At 28.3% G+C, this 15,018-nt stretch overlaps 1 protein-coding gene across 1 annotated transcript; it reads right to left on the bottom strand.

The window, feature by feature from the left end:
• Window positions 1-6,647: 6,647 nt before the first annotated feature.
• LOC120359495 lies at window positions 6,648-11,472 on the bottom strand. Its single transcript, XM_039457085.1, has 4 exons — window positions 11,403-11,472; window positions 7,440-7,796; window positions 7,226-7,356; window positions 6,648-7,004 (listed from the first exon to the last, which is right to left on the bottom strand). The coding sequence occupies exons 1-4, from the start codon at window positions 11,470-11,472 to the stop codon at window positions 6,648-6,650; spliced, it is 915 nt and encodes a 304-aa protein (XP_039313019.1).
• Between the last annotated feature and the right edge of the window lie 3,546 nt (window positions 11,473-15,018).

Raw genomic sequence — 15,018 nt, 5'->3', positions numbered from 1 at the left:
TTTATCATAATGGATCGAATCGCTAAAGTGAAAAACGAAAGAGTTATATCAGTCAAATTTCGAAATCTTTCAGTAAAATTTTTTTTGTTATATCAGTCAAAGTACGAAATTTTTGAGTAAAACTATTTTTGCGAATTTCTCTAATATCACTGTTCTGATAGCCCACCGAAGAGTTCTAACTTTTATCATAATGGATCGAATCGCTAAACTAAAAAACGAAAGAGTTATATCAGTCAAAGTTCGAAATTTTGAGTAAAATTTTTTTTGCGAATTTCTCCAATATCTCTGTGTTCTGATATCCCCCAGAAGAGTTCTAATTTTTATCATAATGGATCGAATCGCTAAAGTGAAAAACGAAAGGGTTATATCAGTCAAAGTACGAAATTTTTGAGTTAAACTATTTTTGCGAATTTCTCTAGTATCTCTGTGTTCTGATAGCCCACCGAAGAGTTCTAACTTTTATCATAATGGAAGGAATCGCTAAAGTAAATACGAAAGATTTATATCAGTCAAAGTTTGAAGTTTTTGAGTAAAATTTTTTTTGCGAATTTCTCCAATATTTCTGTGTTCTGATAGCCCCCCGAAGAGTTCTAACTTTTATCACAATGGATCGAATCGTTAAAGTCAAAAACGAAAGAGTTATATCAGTCAAAATTCGATTTTTTAAGTAAAATTTTTTTCGCGAATTTCGCCTATATTTCGCGAGTTCTGATAGCCCCATAAGAGTTCTAACTCTTATCATTATGGATCTAATCGCTAAAGTGAAAAACGAAAGAGTTATGTCAGTCAAAGTTCGAAATTTTTGAGTAAAACTTTTTTTCGAATTTCTCAAAAATCTCTGTGTTCTGATAACCCCCCGAAAAGTTCTAACTTTTATCATAATGGATTAAATCGCTAAAAGATATCGCGATGCAAATTCTAATCTCTCTACATTTTTCTGTAAGGTACGTCTCCTTGGTCGTCGCCCTCAGAAATTCTCCTGTAAAAAATTTTATACGTAGCACTCGTAGGAGTATAATATAATATTGGCTCTAGTTAATGCAAAATATATATTCGGCTGAAAAAAAGTGCATAATATATAATCTTGTCTATACAAGAGACATATTATTTATTGTGGATGGGAGCTGAGGTTAATTATATTCACGTATGCAGTTTTTGAAATTTGTTTGGTATATATACACACACACGCGCGCGCGCGCGCGCACACACACACACACACACACACACACACACACACACATACACATTATAATCTTACTTGTAAGTTGAAATCATGACTTATCACAAAAAGTAAATATATTGCTTTACATCACAAAAAGGCGTGATATCAGTACAAAATTTACCTTTTCAAAAAAAAGGTAAAAAAAGGCGCCTGTTTTTGTGTGCACGCGTCTAAAAGTCTTAATTTTTTTAACAAAATGATATGTATTAATATTTTTTACAAAATCTTTTATTCAAACCTAAGTGGTATTTACTTAAAATAAATATCTTGAAATTGTGTAATCTAATAAAAATAATATGCGTTTGTTCGAAAAAATGTATGAAATCTTGAAAGTGCGCCTGTTATATACAGAATATACTTTTTCTACAAAACTCAAGTGGTAGTATTTGTATTTTCAAAAAATTGTTAATGCACAAAAACATGGCGCTGCTAGATAGGAAAAACAATGAGAAAAATTGAATAATTTCTATACAAAACCTAATTGTTACTATCTATATTTTTTGTTACAGCCTGTGTTCTATAAGTTTTATAGATAACTATTTAAGTGAGTAAATCAGATAGATCAGATGCAATTAGCTGCAGTGATACGCCGCGAGGGATAAAGCAAGAATTTTCATTTGATAAAGTGTTTAGATCCAACGCGTCACAAGCGAATGTATTTGAAGAATTATCCCTTTTAGTGCAATCAGCATTTAATGGATATAACATTTGCGTGTTTACTTATGGCCAAACTGGTTCTGGAAAAACGTACACTATGGAAGAAGAATGTGGATGTGAGACCGAAGGCATGATACCTAGAACGATACGTCATATATTTCAAGCAAAAAAGGATTTGGAAGCTATGAATTATAAGTGCAAAATAGAAGCAAGCTTCATAGAAATTTATAACGAGAAAATTATTAAGATGCTGCCATACCAGAAACAAAATACATCAATAAATCGTTAGCAAATCTCGGCAATGTCATTTTAGCTCTTTTGAAAAAACAAGAACAATTACTTAAAAAACAAGAACAATTACTTTCTCCTTTCAATTTTATTTCCATTCTACACTCCTTCGATACTTTCTCCTTCCTTCTTTCCTTTTTCTACACTGAAAAAAAAATTTATTAATATCAACAAAAAATTACTTGATCAAAGTAAATGATTTCGTTGAACAGTCGCAACGAAAGAATTTATTAGAATGAAGATATGCAGCTTCTGTGGAGCAATGGAATATTTACTTAAACCAAGGAAATATATATTTCAAGGAAAATATATATTATTCCAAATGAAATAAATATTGCTTTGCCTCAAAAAAATGTATATTTAAATTGAATAAATATTTACTTAAAATAGATAAATATTTGTAAGGAAATAAAAGACCGTGTATTGAAGTTCACTGAATACTGAATTCACTGCAGTAAACATTTTGTTTGATCTAGAAAATCAGGTCTTGTTTCAAGATATACATTTTTAAGGTCAAATAAATAAAAACTTAAAAATAATAAATATTTACTTGAGAATGCACAATCGTTCCGAGTGATTAATTAAAATTTAATGAATATGTGTTTAATGACAGTGAATATTTCGTTCATGCAAGAAACTCGGATCTTGTTTCAAGATATGCATTTCTAACATCAAATAAATAATAACTTAAAAAAAAGCAATATATTCTTGAGCGTAAACAATCATTCCGATTGATGAATTAAAATGTAATAAATATATACTTAATTATAGTGAATCATTCTTTATTTTCAGAAAATCAGATTTTGCTTTAAAGAATGAATTTCTTAGATTTAATAAATAATAACTTGAAAAAAAACGTATTTACTTAAGAATGCACAATTATTCCAATTGATGAAGTAAAATGTAATGAATATATACTTAATTATGGTGAATTATTCGTTCATTTCTAAAAATCAGATCTTGCTTTAAAGAATGAATTTCTTAAATGTACTAAGTAATAACTTAAAAATAGTAGATATTTACTTAAAAATGTGCAATTATAACAAATGATGAATAAAATTAAATACATGTACACTTAATTGTAATGCTTCATTACTTCATTTTGGAAATTAGATCTTACTTCAAGGAATGCATTTCTTAGATTTAATACAAAATACGTTTAAAAAATGTATATTTACTTGAGAATGCTCACTTATTACGATTAATAAATTAAATTAAATTAATATATACTTGATTATAGTCAATTATTTGTTTACTTTAGATAATCAGATCTTGTTTTAAGATGTGTTTGTCTTAGATGTAAATAATATTTTGTTTGATAAGATAAAAATTTGTTTGAAAATATAAAATCATTTCATTAGTAAATTTAAATTCAGTAAATAATTACTTGTTTTAAGTTTACATCTTTTTATTGAAGAAAAACATTTTGCTCCAATATATAAATTTCATTGATCATATTAATTTTTACGTAAACAAAATAATTAAATTGATATTATATGTATATAACGAATTTACTATAATTAAGTATGTGTATGTAATATCAATTTAATTATTTTGTTTACGTAAAAATTTATTTGATCAATGAAAAGATGTAAACTTAAAACAAATAATAAATTACTAAATTTAAATTTAATAATAAAATAATTTTATATTTTCAAACAAATTGTTATCTTATCAAACAAAAAATTATTTACATCTATTAAAAACACATCTTAAAACAAAATATAATTTTCTAAAGTAAACAAATGATTGACTATAATTAAGTATATATGTGTCGCAATAAAAGGTTTATAAATGAAAACTTGAAATATTATAAAAGCTTGAAATATTATAAATGTTTTTTTATTTGTCTTCAATCATTTAAACAATTTCACCATAAACAATTAGAAGGTACATAAGGTTTAAGATCGGACATTGTATGTATATTTTGTACTCTATTATTAGAAAGATTTTTATAGTTCACAAATCCCCACTCTTCTGTCTCTGTGATTTCAAAAGCGCTTAAATGAAAACAGTTTTCTACAATTTGAATTGTGCAATACAAAAAAAAAATTTCTTTTACAAAACTGACTATTATAAATTTTATTTTACCGAGAGAAACGTCAAAGTTGTTTGTATTATAATTAATAACATTATTTATTTCATAACGCGTCCCATTTATCCTTATCCAAGAGTAGCAATTAAAATTTATAAAATCATTTGAAGATAAATATTCTTTAAATTTTTCAAATTGACTTGTTAATCTCAGTTTTCCAAAAGAAAGACCATAAGAAAGATCATCAGAAAATCCAATATTACGAACTATTCTATGAGAAAATTGTAATTGATGTTTTATTGCTAAACTATATGAAGGGTTTTTACGAGTGGTGATAATTTTACTAGTTTCTTTTATTTGCTTGTGCTTGGCTTCGTAACGTATACTGGACATATTTTTGAATGGACCAAATAAACGCATAATTCGAGGATAATGCAGGAGAATATGATGCTTAAATTTAAAGTTGCATTTAAATAATTATTTATAGGATGTTAAATATTGGAAAACTAATTTCTCAAAAATTTCAATAATTTCTTCGTTAATAGCATCTGCTATTGCTATGCACACAATTTTACGCATTATTAAATATAATTGCCAATATTTATTATTACTTTTAATTAAATCACCAACGAACAAACCGAGATTTTTTATTAGATAATGCATTTCAGATGCTGATAATATAATTAGTTCTTTTTTAATGGAATCTGATTGTATAGGTGGTGGAACATTAGAGTCGGCAGTATGATTGAAACAGTTAATTCGTTCGTTCAAAACATCCAAGGTAAAAAAGTTTTCTTTATTAATAAAATTATTCAAAATTTTAGCCAAATCGTATCTGCATATCCCTTCGAATAAATCGTGCATTGGGTCCACTGAAAAATTTTGAGTTACATGATAATTTGATATTACATGAAATACACAATTTTCTTTAATTCCAAAAGTTTTTTCACTGCAATGTGTAAAATAATTTTCTCTTGTTCTTAACTTTTCTGGTTTTTCTATTTTTGTTTTACCATTTCATCTTTAGAAAACGTACAAACTCGACAACAGTATGAGGAATTAAAACTTTTCGAAAAACCAAGAATTGTATTCAGTCCTAAGTTGTCACCTACTATAAGTTAAAACAAAAAAAAATTTTCTTTTCCTCTCCATCGATGTTGATAATAATTCCATTATTTTGAAGATCAATGATTTGCTTTATGATGAGATGAAAAATGTTTTTATTCCCTAAAACGTTGTGATCCTGAGAATTATGTAATTGATATAAAAAAATATTTTCCAATTTACTAACGTATTCCGTGGGTAAAATTGGAATAGAACAGTACACTGCGCCTATCTTGTTGACGGTTCTATGCGTCCCTAAAGGATTATTAATTTCTATGTCATCAAAATACAAAACTAAAGGAAAAATAATTTTATCAGTTTGACTAGCTACGATTTTTTTCCAAAAATCACCTTTAATTACCGAATTAATGACCAAACTTCTGTTACATTTGTCTACAAACTTCATTATAGCAGAAAAAACCATTGGCATCTCTAAAAATTTTTTTAATACTAATTTTATAGGTATTATGCTCAATGTTCTTTTACGGATTACGAAACATGTTTTACTTTTTAATTTACCATATTTTAAAAAAGATCTAATAATGACTTTCTTAAAAACAATTTATTTTACTCAAAAATTTTAATGTCAAATGTTCTGTTCTAAATATGTTAAAACCATTTTTCATCACATCTAACATATCATGTAATTCAGTATTTTGAAATTTACATTTCAAAAAATCTAAACAAGTATTAATATACGTTGTATATATATCAATAATAATTTTATGGATTACTTTTCTGTTTAAACTTCCATAGGCATACAGTTGCGTTACTAAGCAAAGAGCAAAATTGAAAACCTTACTTTTAAAATAATCAATACTGAATTCTTCGTTATTGTATAACGTTCCCGATAGATCTTTCAATGGTTCAGTCAGAATAATTTTATGTTGTTCTATTGTATTTGTTTCTTTAATTAAATGTACAACATCTTTATTCGCGTTATTTGATATTTCAGTTATTCCACAAGACCATTTTTGTACAGAATGTTCATTTTTTATATGTTTCATTAATGAATAAACACAAGCAAATTTGTAAAAGCATTCTGTAATATTACATTGCACCTCATAAGTCATAAATGCTTTATGTTTTAAAGAATAAATGGGAGCAGAAAAAGCAAGAAAACATTTTCTATGAAACGCAATTTAACATAAACTTAAAATCTACATAAATACAAGATAAAATAAACATAATAAATGATATTATATCGATATTATATCGGGCGCTTTCAGTTTACAGTATATTATTATATATTTCGTGACTTATCGCAAGACTAAATATTGTAATAAAAAAACAAGAAAATATTTTCTTTCGTGCATTTTATATTAAAATAATTCTTTGTACTCATTCCATTTGTTCCTCTTCGGTATTTCCCTTAGTTAGCTGTTTTACTGCATGTTCAATAGATATGATATGCTTATCACAGGGCAAATTGATTTTATAGATTCCCTTTTGAATTAATATCCATATGTGTTCACTGGCCAAAGGATATTGCAGATTGAATACATGAAATGTCTTGAAACAAATATTTAGACCTTGTAGAAGTCCTTGAACTTTGTATAGCTCGTTGTCAACACAAACATAAACATCTTGTACGTCTTCAATAGATCCCACGATGATTAAAAAGGGTTGGATTGGAAGTTTAAGATCTGTCGCCCTCGATTTTGCTTCTTGCCTTAATCTTACCATGTCACCAGGAATCTATTACATAATTTATAAATACGTGTAAATACATAATACATAAAAAATAATTATATTGAAAAATATGCATTGAAATACACGGTTATTAATACAGTTAATTGCTTACATACTTTACATAAATTTATAATACTTTAAAATATTTTTAAATCTAAATTCTCAACATTATTAAATTAAAATAAATCCAATAATAAATAATTTGTTATAAATAGATACATACTAACATTTGCAAATTTTAATATAGTCTCTTTTGCAAGTCCAATAGAAGGCTTGAAACTCTTATTCCGTATTCTTTTCATATGTTTTGGCGGATACAAGTGAGGGAGTAAACTTACACTCATGGCCACTAATGCATCTGTAATATAAATTAATGACTTGAAACTTAATAAAAAATTAGAAACTTCCATACATTTTTAGAAATAAACTGCATGTATTTACTGTCTGAAACATCTTTAGATTTCATAGATTCCAGAAGCATCTTTGCTGTTTCGTCTTTGGAGCTAAGAGAGGCGTGCTTTAGCAAAGTATCAAAAAAATTAAACCAAACATCTTTATCCAAATTTACTTTGGATAAATTTAGGCATTGAAAATCAGTATCAATTAATTCATGTCCACTAGGGTGCTTATAGAGTTTCCATTTTTCAAATATATCCACCAAATTAGTGTCACTTGATTCTTTTAAAGCTTTGGTTCGATGAGCAGAAGTTTTTCTCCAATGGTCTAAAACCATGTCCCAAGGAGCTTGATTTTTGTCTAGCCAGTCTAACGCCTTTTGAATATCATCTTGTATTGTTTCTATAAGATGTAATATGTATACGAATTATGTTATTATAAAAAAATGATAATGAAAGTTTTTAATGTGCAAGGTAACAAATTATATAATATAGAAAGATATAAATCAATTTTTACGAGAATATGATGCACCTTTGTGCTTCTCAAAAATTATTTGTTAAAAATAAAATATATTTTTAATTTTAATTCAAAGTTTATTTTTTGTTCAAAGTTTATTTCTTGTTCACAAAAAAGTTATCTTACCGGGCTCTATACTTCGATCGTTTGTTTTTTCCTCATCTATTATCCTTCTATGCAATTTTTTATATTGACACTGACAGTTTCGCCACATACTAATTAACTTTCCACGAGCAAGAATGGATTTATTACAGAGAATTTTTTTTTTATTGGTGACATAAAATACGTATTTGCTGCTTCAGATGGGAATATATCGACGATCATTTTAACAATCGTGTTTGCTAGCGCGTTATCTAATCTATGAAATAAAAAATACAAGTAAAAATAAAAATCTATGGAATTAATCTAAAAATTTTCAGATAAAACTATTAAACAATATAAAATCAATATTTTAAAACAATTTTATCTATTAATTGTTTTAAATCTATACATCTTTTAAGTATCAGTATAAAGTCTTTTAATATTTTACATGTCAAAAAGATTTGCTACATTTGTAATTCTCATTCAGTCATTATTTTGTTTTCGAGAAATATAAAAAAAATTTTGTTAAAAAACTAAAATTGTTCAAAAAAAATTTTTTTATTTGATCAACTGTAACTTTATTAATTTTTAGAATTTTTATAGCTCTTAAAATATGTTTTAAATTCTAAATATTAAAAAAAGTTTACAAATAATTCATTTTTGCCTAACATCAATAGAGTTTCATTTTAAATTTAGTACACACTTTTTTCAAGTATTTTCCTTATAAATCTATTTTCCAAATCTGTTATGATAATGTTACATAATTTATTCCTATATTTGTCTGGAATAACCTCATTCTCTTCAAATGAGGTTAAAATCTCTTTTCCTAACATAGATTCCATGAGTAGATCCTTTAGAGGTTTCAGTGATTGTTTATCATTAATATATGAAACATTCGCAAAACTGGATGGATTTTCTTTTTCTTTTGCTTTTTTAGCTGTATTCATCTGACTTTTGGGTATTACAGAATTATCATCTCTATTCTATACACACAAATTTTTCGAAAAAAATTTAGTATTTCAATGACAATGATTTTTACAGGGAGGGTTCCGATAGCGCACATCCCAATAGCCCACCAACCAATCATCTTGACTTATCTAACCCAACCTACGGAAAATCTCTAGGCATCTGCCATTGTGAGTGGTTTGTTGCTATCGGGATGTGTGCTATCGGGACCCGCCGATTTTTACATATTAGAGTGAGCAAGTTAAAATAAAAATAGTATGTAATAATTGAAGTTAATATTGTCCTAATATTGCGTTATACACATTTCAAATAAAACATTGCATTTATTGCATAGCTTTTGGAAGAACAGAATCGTAACTATTTCTTATTTATTATAATGGAGTTCATGTATAATATTTTAAGCGAATTGGGCAAAAATTGAAATAAAAAATTGTGCAAAAAAATATGAATTTTATGATTTAAACACGAATAGATCGTTGGAGTCATATTTTATCGTACAAAATTTTACTTGTTAAATTCAAATTTCTTTTTGTTTTTATAAAACTTGTTTCTTTATTTAAAGCAGTAGTTGTATACTATCACATAGGATTATAAAAATTTTGTACAGAAATTAAAAATTATTTACTTTAACCCGTAATTTTGGTTTAAACACTGTATTTTTTTAAACTGCAACTTACTCTTTTATTATTTGCATGATGATTATTATTTAATTCATCTATGCACAAATGTTTATGCCAATAACTAAGGAAAATGGCTCTATCACCAATAATAGGTATAAGATCACCTATTAATGCTTCTGTCATTATTTTTAAAATATCCATAGTAATATTATTTCTTAAAAAAAAAAAGTAAATATTTTTGATGATGCTGAAGCTAGCGGTCACTTCTAGTGTCCATATTTGCAAAGCCAAAATAATGAATCCATTGCAGTAAAATTTCGTTGTAGCAAGAAAGTCAGATCTCGGTTTGAGAGTCATTTGTTAGATGAAATAAATATTAATTCAAAAACATAAATTTTTACTTGATTCAAGTGATTGGATTTCATAATTTATATTATTAACAATTAGCAGCCAGATCGTGCACAAGTCACACGCATGGTGGTAGAATTTTAGAAAAAATTCAAAAATGTAGTGTGGGGCGTAAGAAACCGAAAAACTTTGCACTTTTTAGTATCGCGTATTCATTGTTTAATTTAAAAAAATTTAAACAATGAGTGCGCGATACTGAAAAATTTAAATTTTTAGTTTTCTTATGTCCCACATTACTTCATAATTATTTCTGAAACTCTACCACCATGCGTGTGACTCGTATACGATTTAACCGTTAATTGCTAATAATTTTTAAATAAACAATGAGTGCGCAATACTAAAAGTGAAAAGTTTTTTGCTTTCCTTATGCCGCACACTTTATTTTAGAATTTTTTCTAAAACTCTATCACCATTCGTGTAACTTGTAGACAATCTGACTACTAATTATTAATAATTTTTAAATAAACAATAAGTGCGCGATACTAAAAAATTCAAACTGTCTTGGTTTATCAAATTTTCGATCTAATGCGAATTTAATTTGCGATGGAGATGCAGCTTACACTGACAAAAAATTTATTCGATTTAATCAAATATAACATGAAATCTAATCATTTGATTTAAGTAAATATTTAATTTTTTAGTGTTATTATTTATTAGATGTAAAAAATGAATATTTTGAAACGAGATTTTCCTGTTTCAACCAAATATTAACTGTAATGAATTCATTATTAAATAAATTTCAATTCGTTTTTATTTCCGAAGAAATATTTATCTATTTTTAGTAAATATTTTTTTATTTTAAATGTATATTTTTGAGGAAATACAATATTTCGTTTAGTTTATACACTAATCTAAACAAAATAAATATTGTTTAAATATTAAATACTTTTTAATTTAAATTTTGATTTTCTAGAGGAAAACAATATTTACTTAGTTACTTAAAATAGTGCACTTTAAATATGTAAATATTTCTGTAGAAATAAAATCTATGAATTGAAATTCATTGAATAATTAATCCATTGAAGTCAACATTTTGTTGAATCAAGACAAAATATATTTTAACTGAACTAAATATTTCCTTGGTTTAGATAAATATTTATTTAAAAGAAGCTACATATCTTGATTCAAATACTTTCGTTGGGACTATTGATTAAAATAATTAATTTCAATTAAGTACATTTTTGTTGATATTATTACATTATTTTTTCCGTGTAATAAAGGTTCAATAGAATAAAACATATTTTTCAATCAATTGCAATAATGCAAGTTAGTGGTCGATTCGTATTAATGTTTATTTAATGAAAACTAAATCAAAAAACATTGTACATCTTAATTCTTCATATTTTTTCACTTAAATTCTATTTTATCTAATCGACCACCAACTTTAGTCAAATACAAAGTAACAAATAAAACTTACTTTCAAAAGTTTCCACCAGATGAGCCAGATTCAGTTCTTGCAATATATTTTTTATTTGTTCGTCAGCCATGACGAAAATTTCAGTTTGCAGGCAAATGCCTGCACAGCAAGAATTACTGGTCGTACTGTTAAATATTTTACATAAAGTGGATAATATTCCTATATACAAAAGCGTTTGAAGATTATACATGTGTGGAGACATACGCCGAAATGTAGGTACCCAAATCGCTCATCACTCGTTCGTTTGGCGTTTTTATATCACTGGCGAATACGTAATATCCGACAATTGTGCAAATTTAATTTGCGACAGAGATGTAGCTTACACTAGACAAAAAATTTAATCGATTTAATCAATATAACATGTAAGGCAATCACTTGAACCAAGTAAATACTTAATTTTTTAGAGATATTATTTATTAAATGTAACAAATAAATATTTTGATACGAGATCTGATTTTCTTGATTCAACGAAATATTTACTGCAATGGATTTTTGTTCAATGAATTTCAATTGACGGTTTTTTATTGGGCGATGATGGCGATGATGGCGATGATGGCGATGATGATGGCGATGATGGCAATGATGCCAATGATGGCGATGATGATCGGGCAATCGTATTGTCACTATTATGACGGCAATGGAAATGGCAATGATAGAAATGATAACAATAGTGAGAATGATGGCAATTGTGGCGTTAGTGATAGTCCACTGAATTTCTGCAAAATTAAAAAGAACTTGAAAAAGGATTCACTTCTGACATCTATTCTTGTCAAAAAATTGACCAAAGTTGGACTATCTCTCACCGTTTTTCCGCTAAAGATTATTCATGTCATTATAGTGGCAAAATATCGATCACGATGTATGCAAGACTTACGAGCGTTGAATGGGTATCGGAAAATCTCGAGCAAGCCTACCAAAAACAAGTTATGTATTATAATCAGCGTCGGCGTGGTAGTTTTGTAGTGGAAGCTCGTTTTGAAGAGATACCACGTCCTATCGTCCGTGGCTCAAAGCATTACGGCAAAATTGTTACCGAAATTTTATGGACTATTCCGCGTTTTAATAGCCCTCTCGCCTGTCGTATACGAAATGTCAGAAGTTAATTTTTTCCAAGTTTTTTTTTAATTTTGAAAAAATTCATCATTTTTCGTCAAGTTTTTATCAAAAAATCGACTAAAGGTCTATGGTCGATTTTCTCACCATTTGTCCGCTAAAGATTAATCCCAAGCAGAACAGTAAGTGAAAATGACATCAAATCTTAATTGATCGAAAAGTGACTTTTAATGATCATTTTGATATTATTTTGATGTAGTGGTGACTCCCTGTTCTGCTTGGAATATGTGAGATAGTCTCTCATTCACAGCATTCCCATTATTGCCATCATTACCACTATTGCCATCATTCCCATTATTGCCATCATTTTCATCATTGCCATCATAACATTCATTCCATTATTTCCATCCCATTTCCATCATTTCTACAATTGCCATCATTCCCATTATTGCCATCAATGACATCTTTGCCATCGTCGTCATCCCATTGCCATCATTGCATTCATTTCAACATTGCCATCCCATTGCCATCATTGCATTCATTTCAACATTTCAACAATGCACATGACATCAGTGCCATTAGTCAGCCTATAGCCTGACAATCTTAGGGCAATGTTCTCGATAATTTTAATGATGGCAATGAAATGGCAATATGGAAATGGAATGACACATTATGGAATAAATGCTTGGTAACGTTATCAAAAAGATGGCAATGATAGCAGTAGCAGAAATGGTGGCATTTGTGACAATGATAGCAATGATGGCAATTGTGATAATGAAGGCAATCGTGGCAATGATGGCATTGATGGTAATGGCTTAGTTTACACCGGTTGTTTGATACGCGTACTAAGTACAATATACGTACTAAATTAATTTAATTCGATGGTGTAAACGATGACGTATAGTCTGGTACGATACAAATCAAACAGACGTATCGTATCAAAATAGTACGCATTTTCAGCACACATGTAACGGTGTAAACATTTCCGTATTATGTAATAGGCGATTTAGGTTTTCTCAAGTTTTCTTCAGTTAATAGTTAATAATGTCTTCGTCTTGTGAGAATAAATCTGCGATAATTAATATAATGTGTAAAAAAAGACAAAATTGGGAAGAAGAGGAGACGCGTGTTTTTTTAGAATTATGCGGAAAAACAAATATTATCAATAATGGATGGAAAAAGACATAAACATGTTGAAATTTTCCGGCTACTTTTGTTTCAGAAATGGAACAACGAGGTTACAATAAAACTGCAGAGCAGATAAAGCTAAAATTAAAAAATTTAAAACTTGCATACTTTAAATGCTAAAGAGATAATAGTGTTAGTGGAGCTGCAACTAAACGTTGTCCATTCTATGATGAAATGGAAATATTATATGGCTGCAGACCAAATACAGCAGCAAGCTCATGTCATTCAGGAATCGATAATTGCATTCCATAATTGCATTCTTTCCATCATTGCCATTCAATGGGATGGCCTACTTTTCATCTTTTCCATCATTGTCATTATTGCCATCATTGTCATCCCATTTTCATCATTGCCATTATTATTACGCCATTGCCGCCACTGCCGACATTGCCACCATTTTTATTATTGCCATCATTGCCATCTTTTTGATAACATTTCCATCATTGCATTCATTCCATTATGCGATTCCATTTCCATATTGCCATTCCATTGCCATCATTAACATCGAGAACATTGTCATAATTGCCATCATTTCCACCATTGCCGTCATTGCCGTCAGGCTATACATATTGTCATTGTCATCATTTCCATTATTGCCATTCCATTAACATCATTGCATTCATTCCAATATTTCCATCCCATTGCCATCCCATTTCCATCATTTCCACAATTGCCATCGATTAATATCGAGAAGAATTTGATTACAATCCGTTACTTTACTGATTAACACTTTAATACCTTATATCGTATATTATTATATAATTCTTTATTAATTTTTTTTTCTAAAGTTTTGATTAATCTTTACGTGATATTTCGTAAAAACTGTTGAAAGGTTGTATTAAAATCAGATCAATAATCTTCACGTTTGTAAGTTAGAGAATAAAAATAATACTCAAGTATCCATATATTTCATTGATTTTTATTACATTATTATTATTATTATTATTTATTGTGCCATATTAATCGCGCGTATTGTCATTTGTAAATCATGCGTATGCATGTATATGCCATTGTAACATAATAAAAAAAGAGTGGGCGCTTTCTAGTCTCTCTACGTCCCTGCGCAGAAATCATCCGAAATCCTCTTTCTGAATTTTACGGCCTAAACGTAGCACGGAAAACGTGATGGGTCGAGAGGAGAATGAAGAGGAGGGTATCCATAGAGATAACATCGCCGCTTGCTCCATGTCTATCACCGCGATGCTTTCTCTCTCTAACTGAAGGCCTAAACAATTAAAGGACAATCACGTTAAAAGAGAAAGAGAGAAAGAGAGAAAGAGAGAAAGAGAGAAAGAGAGAAAGAGTGAGAGAGAGAGAGAGAGAGTTGCGTCAAGATTTAAAAAAATTAAAAAAGCTAATTTTTTCAAAAGCATAA

The sequence above is a fragment of the Solenopsis invicta genome, chromosome 14 (assembly GCF_016802725.1).
Source record: "Solenopsis invicta isolate M01_SB chromosome 14, UNIL_Sinv_3.0, whole genome shotgun sequence".
NCBI classification, from domain to species: domain Eukaryota; kingdom Metazoa; phylum Arthropoda; class Insecta; order Hymenoptera; family Formicidae; genus Solenopsis; species Solenopsis invicta.
This window is presented reverse-complemented; position numbering and strand designations above follow the sequence as displayed.

Excerpts from the sequence above, each read along its gene's own strand:
- LOC120359495 (XM_039457085.1), bottom strand. The coding sequence starts at position 11,472 with ATGGCTGACGAACAAATAAAAAATATATTGCAAGAACTGAATCTGGCT. Across the intron at positions 7,797-11,402 it reads TCTGGTGGAAACTTTTGAAA|AAACAATACAAGATGATATT; the intron begins GTAAGTTTTATT and ends TACATCTTATAG. Across the intron at positions 7,357-7,439 it reads ATCTAAAGATGTTTCAGACA|ATGCATTAGTGGCCATGAGT; the intron begins GTAAATACATGC and ends TTTATATTACAG.